This window comes from Paramisgurnus dabryanus, chromosome 19 (genome assembly GCF_030506205.2).
Source record: "Paramisgurnus dabryanus chromosome 19, PD_genome_1.1, whole genome shotgun sequence".
NCBI lineage: Eukaryota > Metazoa > Chordata > Actinopteri > Cypriniformes > Cobitidae > Paramisgurnus > Paramisgurnus dabryanus.
This window is the reverse complement of record NC_133355.1, coordinates 24,914,901-24,934,294: the sequence shown is the minus strand read 5'-3', so window position 1 is coordinate 24,934,294 and position 19,394 is coordinate 24,914,901. Positions and strand designations below refer to the sequence as shown.

Sequence of the window (19,394 nt, the reverse complement as noted above, 5' to 3'; positions counted from 1 at the left end):
TGTTAATTTAACTACGGAGATTTTTGCTTTAATGCATAGAGTAAATTTGTCATAAATTAGTAAAATCAATTTGTAAAAAAATAATTCGTAATTGCTGGAGATTTATATTTTGGGAATAATGTAATTTTATTGAAATAATTATTTAATAGTAATAAAAATGTTTTTTTTTAGACGAAACAAAAATAAACATGACATTGCGAGTTGAAAGCTTTTACTGTTTGAAAGAAATCTCATTTTAATTTATTATTAACTTATTTTACAGTAGTAACAATTAACAACGAGCAGATATAGATTGAACTTTGGTTTCCATGGCAATTTTGAGGCTGCTCGTGGTTTTTTGACCGCTGAATGATGCATTGAACTGCACGGGGCGGAGAGGCTTTGATTTCTGCTGATGGTAAACACAACCGTTAGCCGGAAAGCTAACGGTTCAGCCCGCTTCATTCTGCGCTGCAAACATCGCGCTCACTCCGTTAACTCGCCATTCACCGATTATGTGGCGCTTTGCCGTCAAATTCTCGGGCAAATATCTGTTTACAGGCATGGAAAACATTTAAGCGCTTACATTTGTGACAAGTAAGAGCACAACGGGTCATTCTCAAGGCCACGGATGGAACCGGGGCGGCAGCGTGAGAATCCCCCCGGGTCCGGGGAGCCCGAAACAGGCGAGTGGAGCGAGGAGACCTCCGGGGTGGAGGCTGGAGAGAGGGACGTTACCCTTAAAAACAGAAGCGGGGATGGCGGAAACGAGGAGTTAAAGAGTAAACCGGAAAACAGCGACATGGCAGTGAAAGAAAAGGAAGAGTATGATGATGATGGGCAGTATGAGGAAGAGTTGGACCCCAGGATTCAGGTATTACAATCTAGACTGAGATTAAACATGGTGATTTGACAGGTGCACAATTTAAACAATCTGTATAAATAGGTTATCATAGTTAAAATTACACAAATCACAGGTCACTCATTTGTCGTTGATTTTGCTTCTGATCCTGGTTTTATACAGATTCTCTATACCATGATCATGATGCTGTATTATTTAATACTTTCTGTATGGTGATGTACATTATATGTCTTTCCTGTTTTGTACTTGTCAGGAGGAGCTGGACCACTTGAATGAGGCCAGTGATGAGATCAACAGACTGGAACTACAGCTGGATGTGAGTAATATGTGTGACACAATGACTATGACTCAAAACTTAGTAAGCTGTCTAGACAGCATCTTTGGGTGTCATAGACATATACCTCAAAAAGTGCCTTTCTATGGTTTGAGGCGGAAACAAAAAGAGATGTTTCTAAGTTTTACATAAATGTTGGCATTTGTTGATTACCAGAGATTATGTAATATAAACTATATATACACATAATAGGGATGCACCGATGTATCAGCCTATAAAAGCAATTTTTTCCCGCTATCGCCTGATCGTTTAAAAACAGCCGATGATCAGGGCAGATAAAAATGGTATCGGTATTGGTAGATGTCATAGGGTAGAGCAGGACAACTTTTCAGAAAAACTTAATTTTTAAAGACAATGTTTTAGACAGAGATGCATTTTTACTGTAGTCAATAACTCACAAGTGTGGTCTATCAATACCAGGTGGAATTTTGAACAAATGTAAAACGACTTATGTATGATTTCACTTTGAACATAAGTAGTGCATTGTTACTTTTGACCCTGTCAGCTGGGACGAAAGTAACACACAGTTGGGTCAAAGTAACGCAACAGAACAAGATTTTTGTGTTATACTTGTTTTTAGTAAATATACATGACTATGACCTTGATTATATTTAACTTAACTGCAAACATATTTTGTTGTTTATTTTTGCAAAAAATAATGAAATAACATTTTCATTTTAAATTTCAGTTTTATCAAATGTTTCAACATAATGCAACAGTATTGAAGTGTTACTTTCATCCCAACAGGAACTCCTCACATATATCCCAATTTACTTTTATTTTGAAAAACTCTGAGAAGGCAAACTTTAGGATGTGTTAGAATACTAAATAACCTGTATATTGATTTTCCATGATTTACTTATCATGGTCGAAAACAGCTTTCTGGACCTACACACGCTAAACGATGACGAAATAATGTAATTTGTCACCTCTGTCAAGGGTTGTGTGCTAAAGATGCCGTCATAGTTTGGAATGCAAACGAAGAGTTTGGTTCCACAACGCAATAAATCCATTTTGACTTATTTGGGTAGAAACGTGTTTTCTATACAAAGAAAGTGACAAGAATTGATGCTGTCGTGTGAAAACAAGCAACAGCCGGCAGTTTTCCTTTGCCCGAGTGCCTCTCACATAAATTATTTGATTTTGATGGCTTACGTTTCTTCCCCTTCACAGAAAACCACTACTGCCATTAAAACTATTATTTTGTTTTGGTTTGTTTGTGAATCATGAAGTACAAGATGAGGAAAACTAGGATTCTGTGTGTATTCAAAGTGCCGCCATTATTGTTTATAATGAATGGAATGGTGCGCTGTGATTTGTTGAGCGGATTTGTTGCATTCTGCAGAGAAGAAGGACTGGAAAAAAAAGGTTTGGAAAAAGGGAGAAAAGATAACAGAATAACACAGCGAATTATTGGATTTTGCGTAAAATGAAGAATTTACTTTTTAATATTGATCTGATACAATACTGATTTTGGCGGTAACAATAAAAAAAAAACATGGCGTATATAGCGTTTTGTAACCAAACTCTTCAAATGTAGTCAGGGCTCAGAGAAAATCGCTTTGTTACTTTCTTCCCACGTTACTTTCGCCCTGGTTCTCCCTTACTAAGTTATCAAATATTGGTATCACCACAGAATTTTGTATCGGTGCATCCCTCATACATAGTTAAATTTGTTACAATTAATAATGGGATGCTTTTTAAACAGTTAATGTAACATTGATTGAAAAGTAAAATTGTTGTACGCTGAGAAAGTTAATATTTAGGTAGACTGGGAAACTAACACACTGGGGAAATAACATAGGAGTCAAAGTAATCTGTCTTCTTTGGCTAAATAATACAGAAAACAATAAATATTTTGAGATTATTTAGCGATAGATATGTAGTATAACCATGAAGACATACAGATCAGCATAGTAAAATCAGAAACGGTGGCACGTTGAAAACATTGAATCTTATTGGTTCTTGTGCATCTTATGACTAGTTGTTATGCATGTTTTATCAGAATGGTAATAGGTGTGTTCGACTTCATGCGGCTCTGCGCAGACTGATCGGCGGCTGACTTGAAGCAGTGCATCACGGTTAGTAATTTTGTCCGACTTCAGCTGGCGCTGCAGGCACGTGACTGTGTCATATGGTTTTTAAGAACCACGAGAGCGTTTCGAGAGTAGCCGGCCAGCTCAGCCGGTGCAGCTTCTCCAGAGCGGCTGCACGGAGTTGTGATGACGTAACAGCTTTACGTGATTGGTCGCCTCACAATGACAACGATTACGTGCGTTTCAAGTTTAATCCAACCTTTAGTTCCACTAATAAACATTATAAATTCATGTTTAAAACAGGAAAAACTACTTTAATATGCTAAAATATGTTATATTGTGTTGTGTAATAAAATAAAAATGAAAATAACAAACTCTATTGGTATTTTAATAATATAGGCTTGTTTCCCGTTATTTTCGGGTATACAGTGTAAGCAGCAATTAAAATATTCGATATAAAATGTTTTTGATTGCAACTTTTTATTAAAAGGTTTGTTTTATCAAATTCAGCAACTAATTCACTTCATTTGCGATTAAAAACAAGGAAACACGGTGCACACGTCACTACGGCAAGCAGCAGGTGTCCGGCTTGACGGCTCCGTCTTCAGTTCCTCCCTCGACTGCAAGCGGCAAACCTCGCCGATCGGTCTGCGCAGCGCCGGATGATCTTGAACACACATATTGTTTTGCTCTTTAAAGGCGGAGTGCACAATGTTTGAAAGCCAATGTTGATATTTGAAATCACCTAAACATTCACACCCCTACCCCAATAGAATCAGGACCTTATTTTGATAGACCCGCCCCACACATACACAACTCTGGCAAGGATGTTGGTTAGTAGACACGCCCCTTACTGCTGATTGGCTACAAGTGTGTTTTGATAGTCGGCCCGACTCTCTTTTCCAAAGAGTTTTCAAACATTGTGCACTCCGCCTTTAATTAAAATTATTTTTGTTCCTTAAGCAGACATAGTTATTGGCCAATAATCCCAAACTGACCAATTAATTAGACTAGCCACTAATGTGATAGTAGTATAGTAGTAGTAGTTCTAGTAAAAATAGTAGTAGTAGCTTGTGACGCGTTGCAATGTTATGCTGGTGAATCATCTCAGCGTGGATAGTGATAAGCTCCCTGATTTCTGATTCAGTCCAGTTTGCACACATTTCTCGTCGTGAATGTTAATCTTCATTTAATTCCACCCATGTCAAAGAGCTAAACCATAACTTCTTGTGTAACGGCACGCCCCTTACACACAGGAAGCTTACGGAAATTTTCTTGGATCAGAGTGCTGTGTGAATGGGGTTAAAGTCACTTTAGTCATGCAAATATCACTGTAGCAGTGTTGTTTACTTTTTCATACCCATAACTTGTCATGTTGACTATTATTTCTCCACTTTCTCTCACTATCTCTGTCTAACACTCATTCAGGAGGCGAGATCCAGCTATAGGAGGATTCTTACAGACTCTGCACGAAAACTCAACGCTCAAGGCTCTCAGCTGGGAGCTTGCATTGAGAAAGCCAGGCCTTACTACGAAGCTCGTAGGCTTGCTAAAGAGGTGTGTTTGCTGAAGAACATAGTTATACATATTTATACATATATATGTGACCCTGGACCACAAAACCAGTCATAAGGGTTAATTTTATGAAATTGAGATTTATACATCATTTGAAAGCTAAATAAATGACATTTGATGTGTAGATTGTTGGGATAGGACAATAGGGTGCAAAAAATCAGAATATTCAGAAAATCACATTTAAAGTCATCCAGATAAAGGCTTTAGCAACACATATTACTCATGATAAATTAACGTTTGATATTGCGGTAGGAAATATCTTCATGAAACATGATCTTTACTTAATGGTCTTTATCCGAATGATTATTTATCAATAATTTTTGCATACACTGTATTGTTGGCTTAGCTATTGCTACAAATATACCTGTCCAAGTGGTTTTGTGGTCCAGGGTCACATTTTTATATGACATCTCCCCAAACATATTTGTTTCTCATTCTTGAGAAATATCGTCCCACCGGCCTGAAAATTACCCAGAAAGCCTCTCTGACCACGGTAGTCATTATGGTTAAAGAGTGAGTGTGTTAATGTGATTAACCCCTGGTAACACAAGATGTGATTTGCACATCACTTTTCATTAGCACTTTTTGCAGCCAATCTCAAATATTTAATTGAACGGATGAAAATCGTTTAGCTGAGGCCATAGAAAGTAATTGAAAGCAATTGAACCGGCATTGAATTGAAAATTTAACTCTGTTATTATTTCGTCTCATAAAAAAATGTAAATATGTTTGCATGTGAATTAACAGACTTTGCAAGGCGCTGACCCAAGTGTCCTTCCGGATTTAGCTTGAGCAGCCACTTAAAATTTGAGTGCCTAACAAGTTACAGTCTCAGTAATGATACTATTTTTCCAAATTCAAATGTATGCATTTGACGCTTTTATTCAAAGTGATGTACAGTGCATTCGTGGTGTATATATTTTTTTAATCAGTATTTTAAGGATTGAACTCATGACCTTTTGCACTGCTAACACAATGCGTTACCAATTGAGCAACCAGAACAGTATATTGTTATTATTGTTGCACCAATATTTTGGCCTATAATCTGTATCACAGATAAAAGCATTTTTCCTACTATTAGACATTGGCTGATTGTTTAAAAACAGCTGATGATCAGAGCAGATTATATCCTGGCAATCAAATGGGGCGGAAAACGCATCAGAACTGAAGCTGTGTGATTACTTTGAAATGGGTCACAATAGCTACGTTTACATGCAACCAAATAATCCATTTGTAATCGGATTGATGGCTCAATCTGATTGAAAAGCCTAGTCCGATCTATAATCGATCATAAGGAGAAAAAAAATGCATGTTAATGCATGAATCGTTGTATTTTCATAATTGGATGCTAAAATACCTTGTGCATATGCACAGAAGAATTGTCATTAAAGCCTAACTAAACCCCTGGACAGAGCCTGACTCCACCCACTGCAATATTTGAAAAATGCAAGAAAAGTGGGCAGATCCCAACGGAGATAGAGGGGACGAACTAAGTGTGTGGTGAGATCGTAACAAGGGCGTGGTGAGTTTGAACCTGCTTACGTCACGAGTTATTTCTTGGACCCAACATCTAATAGGAAAATTCAACTGCAGTAGCCACCGTTCAACCTGAAGAGGGCAGCAATCAGACGTTTTTACACCATATATTGTAGTATTGAAACACTTTATATCCAAATGTCAAAAAACTTACTAAAATCAATGAACAGCACTTATAAAGCATCATTCTTACAGATCATTAACTAAAAAAAGTTGGTTTAGGGTTTAGTTACTCTTTAAGTTCACATCTTATATTTACCTCTTATTTACTTATCACATGAATCTCATCACAGAAACATGCAAGGCAATGGCAACACCAATGGTGGGGTCACATTCTGCAATCGTTTATGTCTTTCATAACATTACATAAAGCAATAAAATAGCTTAATGCGTTTAGAAAAATGTGTTGTCTATATCTGAAAACTTCTTAAGAACAACTTTCTCTAACTTTGACTTTGTACATTTATACATAGATATAGCGTGAACTAAACGAGATGCTGTGCGTGGCCAAGTCCTCTGCTTTTTTAGAGTTCAGATTTTGGCTACCGTTTAAACTGTTTCCGCGAGTTGGTTTTTTTTCTGCGGGTTTGTTTTAGTTCATTAGTTATTGGCATTTGGCCTGTGAATAGTCATTGGGATATTTTTTTGGGCTAGTTTTAAATGTATATTGGGATGGTTTTGATCATAGACTGAAAATGGAAGACGCTTGTTTGCTCTCTTCCATTGGTGAAAAGTAAAGCCACCAGTGTCCCGATACGGCGCTGACATTTTGGGTCTTGAGCCTTCGCAATATCGATTTCAGGACCAGTCCTGCGCAGTAGTGAGCAGGAAGGAAAGCCGCGAAATTAAGGCCCCGCCCTCGATCTCGCAAAATGTGATGTGCATATCACAGCTGTCAATAATGACGTCACACTAGGGCTGGGCAAAAAAATTAATTTTTCGATTAATAGGTTTTTTACGTGGTCGATTCAAAATCGATTCTCAAAGAGCAGAATCGATTTTTTTTTCATATGTATTTCCGCAAACATTGAACGTAAGATTAACGTTAATCTAATTACTAGTCTTCTTCACTAGATGTCACCCTCTTTTTTGCCTGGCGAGATGTTACCAAGGAGCAAGAGGCGAGCTTGTAATTCATTCATTCAGTGCTTAAAATGGCTTTTCAGGTGCTTCATCGATGTTGATGCCACCTTCACATAAAAAGTGTATGGTATGGAAGAGGTATGGAAGCATTTTAGATTTCGCAAGCAAGACAACGACAATAGTTACCCACTTGGCTGTTCACTGTTCTGTTTTATTAATATAATATTTGTATTAAATCTATATTCATTGAGTTGAATCTAGAATCAAGTATAAAAACCGACCCATTTCACGGGAGTCGAAAATTTAATCGAGAATCGAAATCGAATCGATTTGATAGCTGGCGAATCAAAATTGAATCGATCTGGAACATCTGAATCGATACCCAGCCCTAATTCACACCACCGTTTTTATAGCATTAAATAACTAACTAAAAACAAACTTATTTTAAAAACAAACACTTGAATTTACACCAGTGTAATAGAAACTACAGTAAAGGACAGAAACCAGAAAATAGATATTTGAAGTGTAATTAAATTGTTTAGTTGGTCTCAAGTCCCACTGAGTAACGTGGGGGGAGATCGAGACATTTTGGCTTCACTATTCAGGGCTTGTGCGGCACGCTTGATTTTGATACGCGAATCTGGCAACCCTGGCTGCGCCCTTGCGCAGACTCTGATTATGTAGAATGTACATGTTAACGATCAATTTAATCAGAGTTTCCTCTGCTTCTTTTGAGTCTGACATTGTTAGCGATGCTCCTAAATAGTCGTGGAGAAAACACTGGCAGACCCTAATCGATTGTATTGCTTGTTTTCCATATTTATGTAAAATGCTTTGTTTGGCACAGAAATTACAAATTTAACCTTCATGTATCTGTAAGTGGGTTACTGAGATGTTTACAGCATACTGTAACATTTAAAAATGATGTTGCTCCTAAAACAGCAGTTGTCTGTCTTTAAGTGATGAGAAATCTTGTGTGTTTACGAAACACCATTTTCACAGACATCCCAAACAGTAATTTTGCCCATTGGAATAGATCGGAATGAATGAGCATCCTTTACTAAACGAACTCAGAAATCATCCTGGGTTGGGGTTGCCATATTTCCAGCAAGTTATCCCAGTGAAATACGGCCAAGTTCCTGACGTTATTGATTTTGCTGGGTGTTCTGGTCTGTGCGCAGCAATTTTCACTGACAGCAAGTCTGGCTTTTTGAGCTAAATGGTTTTCAGATCCAACCCTGCTTGCTCTATGACTGGCTGTCAGCTTTATCGTCCTCGTCCTTAGTATTTCAATTGAATGTTTTTGGACGGTGACGTGCTCTTATTCTTTTATGTTATTTTATTACATATATGCAGTACAAATAATAATGATGCATTACGATTCAACTTTGGTTTTAATGCATGAATATGATGTAAACATAAACGCTTACGTCATTTCTCTATGTAAGGTCAGTGTTGGCTTCTCCTGATTGGTTGAGTGTTCACAGAATTGAGTGATTGATTCTCATATATAAAAAATGATGGATGATCTTACCTACAGGCTCAACAGAAGACCCAGGAGGCAGCGTTGAGGTACGAGCGAGCTGTCTCCATGCACACAGCTGCCAGAGAAATGGTTTATGTAGCTGAGCAAGGTTTATTGGCTGACAGGAACACATTGGATCCTACCTGGCAGGAAATGCTAAACCACGCTACAGCCAAGGTATGTGACTCAGCATCGCTCTCGGCTAAATGAGATAATTACAGTTACGGGCAGCGACAAAATTCACCTTAAAAATGCAAGACTATCGAATTCAGAACACGTCCTAGTTCACGTTCAATATCAATCCTTTGTTAGGCTAGATTATAGATTTTATGTGTTAAATCCTAATTCGTCTTTAAGTCTTTGCAGCAGGTTAATGTGGATTCTAATGCCAGCGTTGCTTTGATTGTTACAATTAGGGGCAATCAATAACACTGATGAATGCACACCTACACCTAGAGATCAAGGTTACACGTCTTCATTTAGATTTTATTCAAGGCTGTTGTTGAGAAACAGAAATATATATGTGTGTATGTGTATGTGTATATGTATATATGTATATGTATATGTGTATATATGTATATGTGTATGTGTATATATATATATATATATATATATATATATATATATATATATATATATATGTGTGTGTGTGTATGTGTGTGTATGTGTGTGTATGTGTGTATATATATATATATATATATATATGTATATGTGTGTATATATATATATATATGTATATGTATATATATATGTATATGTATATATATATATATATATATATAAATATATGTATATGTATATATATATATACATATATATGTATATATATATATATATATATATATTTATGTATATGTATATGTATATGTATATATATAATGCACGCATATATATACACACACACACAAAATCAGGAGAATATCATGTCAAGAGTAATAAACTGATACTTGTAAATGAGCTATAAGTTAAAAGAATAAGTGTTATTAAATATTTATTATTAATGTCAGTTTTTGAGAGGAGATATGACTAAGCAAATAAATAGTCCAAGTACATTTTAACTTAATTGCGCAAAATTGTCACAACATGAAAGACTTCCGTGTGCTGAGTGGCACAATAGTGCTTAAGCACTTCCTGGGAGAAGAATGATGCACTTATATCATCCTGTATTTTCTGCACTTCCAGGGCGCAGGATAATGTGCTTAAGGCATCTTCTCACGGATCTTGTGTATGCTAGGCACGTAGTGTATTGCATTCATCCAGCAGTTTACTAAGACTTTTTAATCAGATTTTTAAAATACGGTTATTGTGTGTGTGTGACGCGTTTAATTTACCACTACTCCATTGCATTAACTCCGCGAGCACCACACCATTCAGTTTTTGTGACCTTAAATATCTTCATATGCTTTTGATTTTCGCATAAACAGGGCTCCAGACTGCCACCAAATGGGGGCATTTTGCCACCAAAATTTGAGATTGTGCCACTGAATTTTACATCCAGTCGCACATGTGCGACCAGTAAATTTGACCTTTTTTTGTGATGTGACAATAAATTAGAAACAGCCATTGTACTTTCTGCATCTATCATTCAAGTATTTATTAGTAATACAGTGGAAATTAGTAGAAATGTGAATATTTGGTTAGCATGTTGATTTACGGTGTGTGCCCCTAAATTTTCTGGTTGCGCCCCTAAAATTTCCAGTTGGGGGCCACTGTGCTCCTAGTGAAAAAGGTTAGTCTGGAGCCCTGATAAAGCTGTTGAATATGTAAGGAAGACTTTGATTATAGTGTATGAAGTCCGATACCTGATCGAGCAAAAGAAAGGTTTTGGATTGGCCTGATATCGATGGCAACTATTGGATCCTCTAGTAAAAACTACATCTCCCATCGTTGCACTCTCCTTCATAACATCATTAACCCTTTAACTGTCCAGGTTTCATATTCATAGCTGTGAATGTTCAGAAATTTATACTTCTCAGCAAATATATAAGATAGCTGCCCACTGCTCCGGGTGTTTGTGTGTTCACGACTTGCAGTGCATGTGTTCACTATTCACTGGATGGGTTAAATGCAGAGGTCACATTCCAAGTATGGGTTACCATACATTGGCAAATACTCACTTCACTTCACTTCACTTCATACATTCAAATAGTACATTGTGACTGCAGAAATGGATGATCTGAAAACATAAGCTTAGCTTTCCTACTTTTACCATAAAGAGACAAATCAACCGTTTGTTAGAGCATGTTTTGAAAAATTATTAAAAACATACTTGCGTTTTTATGGCACCAAGTAACATAATTTTGTAAAGTTAAGGCTCTTACAGTGTAATAAGTCAAAAAAATATGCTTTCCTTGCAAATTTTCACCAAGAACAGTTCACATGGCAGGAATTATTTCTTTCTCTCTGACATCCATCTGTTGATTTGACACTATGACATCTAGTGAATTTCTATGGCATAAAATACCTTAAACAAATGGTAAAGAGAGCTCAATCAGCTTATATTATATTGACTAAAAATGTGCTTAACCATTTGGTCGAGATGTAGTTAAAGGGACACTTCACCCATTTGCATTAATCTTTGTATAGTTGGAACCCCAGTCATGTTTTTCAATGGTCGTGCATAATTTCCTCATTTGTCGCTGAGACAGGAGAAATACAGATTTCAGTGTTGCACTTCCTTCTTTCAATGATGTAAAAATCATCATTTTGCATCATTGAAAGAAGGAAGTGCAATATTCTGTTGAGGGAGTGAAACTACAAACACCCCTTTTCTCGGTCAAATAGGCACCAAATTCTAAATGTATGTTACATTTCGACTACAAATATGACGCACTTTCAATAAAGATTAATGTTTCTATGGGTGAAATGCTCCTTTAACTCTTTCCCCGCCAGCATTTAAAAAAAAGTTGCCAGCCAGCGCGAGCATTTTTCAAGATTTTCACAAAGGTTTAATGCCTTCCAGAAGATGTTTGTCTTTAAATATATAAACATTCAATATATCAAATGAAAGAACAGACCCTCTGCTTTCAAACAAACAAACCGTTTCATCCTACCTTCTTTAGTTTTCTTTTTATCACCTCTCAAATATGGGAAGGTTTCTTCAAATACACTGAATTTTGAGCAAAAAGCTGAGAGAATTTGATTTGTGTGAAGGACTTTTAATAGAGATTAGATTCAGAGCGATCCTCAAAACATACACGGACACACAGCTGTTTGCCCTAGGGCCATACTTCTGGGTTTTTTAAGTTGCGGAACCTGGTGGATAATAGCGGTATTACGGATTGCCGGAAATACTCGTCATTGGCAAGGAAGCGTTTTCTCTTAATTTACGAGTAGGGCGGTCAAGATTATGAAATTTGGCTGACAGTGAATTGCCTAATAAATTGTGACGATTAATTGTCTGTTTTATTGCTTTGACATTTAATTCTCATACATTTTGTTTGTTCATAAAATTATTTTCACACATGGTTGTTATTTATTTAAATTAAATATTTTGCAAGGTTTAACTAGCAGTGAATATTAATACACAAAACGCATATTTAAAATGAATTATTTAATAATAATAGTTCATACTGCTTATCAAAGTTTTGCAGCATTTCTATAAATTCAGTTTTTCACTGAATTAAATGGCTTTGCAATGTATCGCATTACAGGAACCATAGGGAAAATAAGACAATCGCTACTTCTGTTTCATGGAGACTTGAAATTTAGCCTTTGTTATAGTTTTTGTGTAATAGCGACCTCTAGTGGTGAAAATCCTACATACTGTGCCTTTAAATAAATTAAGAAATGAAAGTAAAAAAAAACAAGATTACAAGCAAAATAGAATTTTTTTAACAAATAACAATAGTAAGGAGATAATCAAAACTATATAATAAAAATCCAAACAAATAATCAAATGTTAAAAATACATGAAATACATTTAAGGAAGAAGTAGGGTTGAGTGATAATATAGGGGATATTGCCTAGCTTGTCAGTGAATTACGGCGCTGTGTAGTAAATGCTGCTCCATCTGAAAGCAGGTGATGATGATTTACTTCTAATCACAGAACCGGCTTTACTGATGAGATAAGCATGACAATCGCATCCAATATATCACCCAGCCCTAGGAAGGAATCAAACAAATTTGATGTTTTTGATGTGATACTAAGTGTTTGTATGAAAGATAGGTCAATATATACGAGCATACTTGGTTTAATTGTATTTTTAAAATATTTTTAGGTGAATGAAGCAGAGGAGGAGCGATTAAGGAGTGAGAGGGAGCACCAGCGCGTCACTCAGCTCTGTCAGGAGGCAGAGGCGCGTGTGCAGACCCTGCAGAAAGCCCTCAAGAGGGTCATTATCAAGTCCAAGCCTTACTTTGAACTCAAGGCGCAGTTTAACCACATCTTAGAGGTATGCATCACCTCTGTTATGTTATTTACATTTTTGGCGAGTAAATATGTGGTAATTTTGCATAATCTAGCAAATAAAGATATATATTATTGTTTAAAACGCCTCTAAAAGCAGTCTGTAAAGGAGTCTCTACCACTTACACAGCATTTACCAGTATGTACCTTGAGCATTGAGGCTAAAAAGAAAGATGAGATCAGTCTTTATTTAAGTGTGACTATTTAAGTGTGAGTTAAACACTCATGCTTGCTCAAGGGCACCTCAGTCGTTTCTGTCTGGTTTTGGGAATCAAACCTGCGACCTTCAGGTTACAACTATCTAACCAGAAGGTCATGACTGCCCCCTTCCACGCCTTTAAATCATTTTAGTATGACTGTATAGTGAAATGTGCTTGTCATCACACATTAACAGGAGCACAAGTCCAAAGTCGTCCAGCTGGAGGAGCGGGTGGCGAAGGTGAAGACCCGATATTCCGTCGCCCTCCGCAACCTTGAACAAATCAGCGAGCAGATCCATGCACAAAGGGGGCGTCTCCGTGCCGCCAGAGAGCGCAACCGAGCCCGTGGTGGGCGGAGTTCACCGGTTGGGGCGGAGTCAGAGGGTGTTATCCAGGCGGGGGCGTATGGGGGTGTGATAGCAAATCCTCTAATGGATAATGACTGGGCAGATCAAGAGAAAACCAGGCAGTGGGTGGAGAAACACAGGGAGGCAGGGTGGGGCCAGAGAGAACAGGCAAAGAGGACAGGGTCAGACTCCATGTCGGTCATCAGCCTGCAGACCATCGCCTCTGACCTGGAGAAGTTTGATTCGGTGGAGCACCTGGGCGATCTGAGTGACGTCGGGAGTATAATAGGAGAGGAGAAGGATTCGGAGAGCGAGAGAGGATTTAGGGCTGACGATAGACGAATAGTTAGAGAGGTGGGAAACATCTCAAGGCAGGACAGAGGTGACGTGGATAAAGATGACTCAGGGACGGAAAGGCAGCAAAGGGATAAGGAGAGGGAGAGCTTTGTGAAACAGCACCACAGAAGTGTTAGTTTGTGAGAAAACAAGGAGAAATTCGAGTTGTTTGCTAATCCACCCTGGTCCTGAAGAGCTTAACCTTGCCTGCAGGCTTTCAGGCGAGCTTCTCGGCAGACTACAAATTAAGAAAAAGACCTTGAACAACAAACAGTTAGTTTAAGGGGAAGTGTGTAGTTTATGTGCCACCAAATGAAATTGTGAATATAATTATGCTTTACAAAATGCGCCTCGCCCTAAACTCACCCCATTGGTTAAGCCATCGTTGCGCAAATGTATGTACACTTTTATGAAAAATTACACACTTCCACCTTAAAGGGATAGTTCACACAAAAATCTAAATTTTGAATTTCTGTATGCATTTTTTTCTAATAAACACAAAAGAAGATATTTTGATAAATGATGGTAAACACACAGCTGATTGTAACCAGTGCTGGGGAAAGTTACTTTTAAAAGTAATGCATTACAATCAGTGTTGGGGGTAACGCATTACAACTAACGTGCATTACGTAATAATATTACTTTTCTGAAGTAACGAGTAAAGTAACGCACAGTGTTTCCCATACATTGACTTACTCGTAGCACACCGCCACGGAATCAACACTGGCCGCCACAAATAGATTTTTCATGATCCCCATTTACATTTATATTTTAGTGTTTAAAAACGTCTTAATTCATTGTTGGAAGCACCAAGCGCGCCCCCTCCCTTTCTCTAATGTTGCATGCAGCGCGCGCCTCTCTCTCTCACATAACCGTGAAAAGGTGATGGTTTTTTCAATGTCCGTTCCTCCGTATACTTTCTTTTTCGCGTAAACGTCAACAGTCACAGAGTTTACTGACAGAGAAGACGGCGATGATTTGACGAAAGGTTAGCATTAGTGTTTCCCACACACACCCGTTCTCACCCTCTCTATGATGCGGTATGCCTGCGCACGTGTTTTGTAGTAACTTTGTGTAACAGTTACTTTGTATTCTCTCATATTTCTCAATTTGCACCCAATTGTCTGCGCTATACGTGACAACAAAACTCACATTTAAAAAAAAGGGCTCATAACAAGACATTGATGAGAAGAACAACAGCAGTAGACTTCAATGTAAATGTATGGTGATTTATAGACCAGCTGTAAACATACACGTACGTTTCGTAATTTCTTGTTATTTTGCGCGTTTCTTTCAAATATAAAAGCGCTTAAGCATTTACTTGCGTTCTAGGCGAAAAAACAAGTCAGTGGCAAGTCAGTTCCTGAAAACCACGACACAAACTTTAAAAAGTCAAATTCACTTCTCAGAGGCACAGAACTGTTCCTGAAACTGACGTTCTCCCCAAACTGAAATTAAACACAGTGTTTCGAGTTTTTCTCGAATGTGTCATGTTGTTGATATCAGGAAGCAAGGTAACATGCACATGACGACGAGAGAGGTGACCTGCTTCGCAATCGAGTCACGCTTCCCACTTCTGAATGTTTTACGTAAGCAATAAGGTACGAGAAGGCTGTGCTGTATCGTGAAAAGTAACGGCTGCGGGAGTGATACAGCACTTGCCTCGAGTACCTTATTGCTTTTATAAAACGGTTACCACACAATATTGCAATTTCTGAATGCAGAACTTTTCAGTCATAAAAACACCTGCAAGGCCTGAAAGAGATCAAGCCTCAGCCAAGAAAAAGTAATGCAAAGTAACTAAAAAGTAACGTAAGCATTACTTTCCATGAAAAGTAACTAAGTAACGCAATTAGTTACTTTTTGGGGAGTAACTTAATATTGTAATGCATTACTTTTAAAAGTAACTCTCGCCAACACTGATTACAATATTAAGTTACTCCCCCAAAAAGTAACTAATTTGTGTTACTTAATTACTTTTCATGGAAAGTAATATTTATGTTACTTTAAGTTACTTTTGCGTTACTTTTTCTTACTTGGCTAAGGCTTGATCTCTTTCAGGCCTTGCAGGTGTTTTTTGTGACTAAGAAGTTTTGCATTCAGAAATTGCTTATTTTCGTCGCAAAAAATGTCAAGCTCTGGCTTGCCACCTCCGTTTCTGATTCAAACTGTTCAATCGCTCAGACGAGCACAAATTGAGTGCGTAGTTCTATGTAACTATGTTCAGTTTAATTCGGTACATAATTTTTTTTATCAAAATATTTAAACTGAAAAGTAACTAGCATTACTTTTTTTAAAAAGATACTCAAATATTAATGTGTACATTTATAAAGTAATGCGTTACTCTATTCGTTACTTTAGAAAAGTAATATTATTACGTAATGCACGTTACTTGTAATGCGTTACCCCCAACACTGATTGTAACAACTGATTTCAAAGAAATTCAATGGGTATCATCATCAACTGTGTGTTTACCATCATTTATTAAAATATCTTCTTTTGTGATCATCATATAAAAAACCCATACAGGTTTGTAACAACATTTTTTGATGAACCATCCCTTTAACCCCATAGTCGCTAACAGGCTACCGTACGGTTTACATGAGATGTGGGATTGTCCAGGGGCAGAAATGATTCCGAATCAATTTTCAGATGTAAGCAATAGAGTAATCAAGAGAAAAAAGAAAGTAATAACACATTTACACTGATTGACATGACATTATTGTAATGCGGCACTATAGCAGACGTGGTCAGAATGTTCTCTGCAAATTAATGAATAACAATGAGATGGGGGGTGGGGGTTCAGTCGGTCAGCAGTGATTTGTTGTTCTAGCTCTCTCATCATGACTATTCGCTACCAGATCGGTCTAGCGGGTAAAAACAGCTAACAGAAAATGAAGGAAACTAAAGACATTGAAGTAAAACTGGTTTAATTGTAAAACCCGCTCATGTGTGCGAATTCACGCGAGTTATTTCCCCATCAGAATTTGATCTATAGGACTAATGCCTTTGTTTTCCATCTCCAGATTTCTTCAGCTAGTAGATATCTGGAGTAATGTTTTGTTGAGCTGTAGATCATGGCATTGTGCAATGTGCAGTGCAAAATATGGCATCTTCAAGATCATTTAGCTCCTTAAACGCAAATGGGTGTTTTCACACTTGGTTAATATCAGGGGTCTGAGAGATGTTTGAGAGTTATCTTTAAAATTAAACAGATCATTTTGAAGGGATAGTTCACCCAAAAATGAAAATCCTGTTCTTTTTTTAATCACTCTTAAGTTGTTACAAACTGTATACATTTATGTTTAAAATTTAAAGGGATAGTTCACCCTAAAATGAAAAATCTGTCATCATTTTCTCATTCTCATGTTGTTCTAAATCTGTATGAATTTATTTTTTCTGATGAACACAAAAGAAGATATTTTAATAACTGATAATAAGCACACAGCTGATTGTAACCATTGACTTCCATAGTAGGAATACAAATATGATGGAATTCAATGGGTACCGTCAGCTGTGTGCTTACCATCATTTATCAAAATATCTTCTTTTGTGTTTATTAGAAAAGTTTGAGGATGAGAAAATGATGCAAGAATTTTCATTTTTGGATGAACGGAGCACCACAAAATACTATGGAACTCAATGGTGCTCAGAAACGGTTTGGTTACAAACATTGCTCAAAATATCTTCCTTTGTGTTCAGCAAAACAAAAAAATTTATACAGGTTTGTAACAACATGAGAGTGAGAAAATTATGACAGAATTAAAAATTTTGGGTAAACTATCCCTTTAAGATGTTGTCTGACTTCAATAAAAAAAAAATTAATAGTTAACGCATTATAAAAACAAATGTTACCATACAAAGGTAATGATGACACACACTGACACTGAGGAGATGAATTTCTGCTGCTGCTGATTATTTTATTGAGTTTTATTTTATTTTTAAACAGTACAAAAGCTGTAAAATGAACAAACCCATGCATCGTCTGTCGGAAACGAGACTGCACTTAAATGTTGTTGAATGAAGAAATTTCTTGCAGTTGTATAGTTATTGTGTTGTTTCTAATAAAAAATTATAGTACGAGAGAAAAAATAGAAAGAATTTATATTGTAATGGAGTGGGTTACAAAAAACAATTGCGTGAATTGTAAATGAGCTGTGACTTGAGAATGAGAGCCCACTTTCTAAGTCGAGCGTGAAAACACCCTTAGATGGTTTTTCAATGGAGAGTACTGTATACACTGTAAAAAAATTACTTTTAAGCTATTCAACTTGAATTGAACTTTTTTGACTAGTGAGAAGTTGTTATAAATTATAAAAATTAAGTTGAATTATTTTTAGAATTTACAGCAAGTCCTCACTAGTCAAGAAAGTTCAAATTAATTGTAACATTTAATTGATTCAACTTTAAAATTTAAGTGCAACAAGGAATTGTTTACAGTGTACGAATCGTCCAGGTACGAGTTAATAAGGGTTTTGTCTCATCACGGAGAAATGTTTACAAGTGTGTCAATCCTGCTGGATTTTTAAAAGAACAGTTGAATGATTCTGATGTGCGCTTGATAATGTAAGTTTGTGTTGCAGACACGCACTATAAATTCATGTAAAATGCTAGCTGTTTGAACAAACCATGCTGTTGGCTGTACAGTATTGTTTCTGAGTTTACATCCTGCTCTCCTTTGCCAGTTTTTCTTTTTTATGTAGATGTTGTAGCTTTGTTCCTCACAAACCCTGTAAATTCTGTATGAATCCACCATACCAAATGGAAGATGCTTTATAGAGTTAATACAGTATGCTGCTGCTCATTCATTAGGTCACGTGAACTCTATGTATATACATGCTGATGTATGATGAATACAAATAACCCATATGTGATGGATAAGTTATTCTGTAAATGTTAATTTATTGCACAGTTAGAAATATTAAAACTTGAATTTACCCTCCATGCTTGTTTATTTTTTGTTATTATTTGTTAACAATGTGTGTGATGTTTTAGATTGATCTCGCAAGAATATTGTGTACAAATATAAAAAACATGCATCACCATCCCTAAAGCCAATGTCACTGTGATGAAGGCAGATTTTACTAAGGCCCTGTTAACACCTGGTATTAAAAGTGGAATGTGTAACTTTTTAAAGGATCTCTTGACAGAAATGCAATATGGTTTATACTT

The 19,394-nt window shown here is 36.8% G+C and overlaps 1 protein-coding gene across 1 annotated transcript; it reads left to right on the top strand.

Moving 5' to 3' along the window:
- The first annotated feature begins 341 nt into the window (after positions 1 to 341).
- On the top strand, positions 342 to 19,161 carry sh3bp5lb (SH3-binding domain protein 5-like, b). Its single transcript, XM_065294033.2, has 6 exons — positions 342 to 853; positions 1,095 to 1,157; positions 4,640 to 4,768; positions 8,946 to 9,107; positions 13,152 to 13,325; positions 13,734 to 19,161. The coding sequence occupies exons 1-6, from the start codon at positions 611 to 613 to the stop codon at positions 14,364 to 14,366; spliced, it is 1,404 nt and encodes a 467-aa protein (XP_065150105.1). The 5' UTR covers positions 342 to 610; the 3' UTR covers positions 14,367 to 19,161.
- Positions 19,162 to 19,394: the final 233 nt, after the last annotated feature.

Excerpts from the sequence above, each read along its gene's own strand:
- sh3bp5lb (XM_065294033.2), top strand. The coding sequence starts at position 611 with ATGGAACCGGGGCGGCAGCGTGAGAATCCCCCCGGGTCCGGGGAGCCC. Across the intron at positions 1,158-4,639 it reads GACTGGAACTACAGCTGGAT|GAGGCGAGATCCAGCTATAG; the intron begins GTGAGTAATATG and ends ACACTCATTCAG. Across the intron at positions 4,769-8,945 it reads CTCGTAGGCTTGCTAAAGAG|GCTCAACAGAAGACCCAGGA; the intron begins GTGTGTTTGCTG and ends TCTTACCTACAG.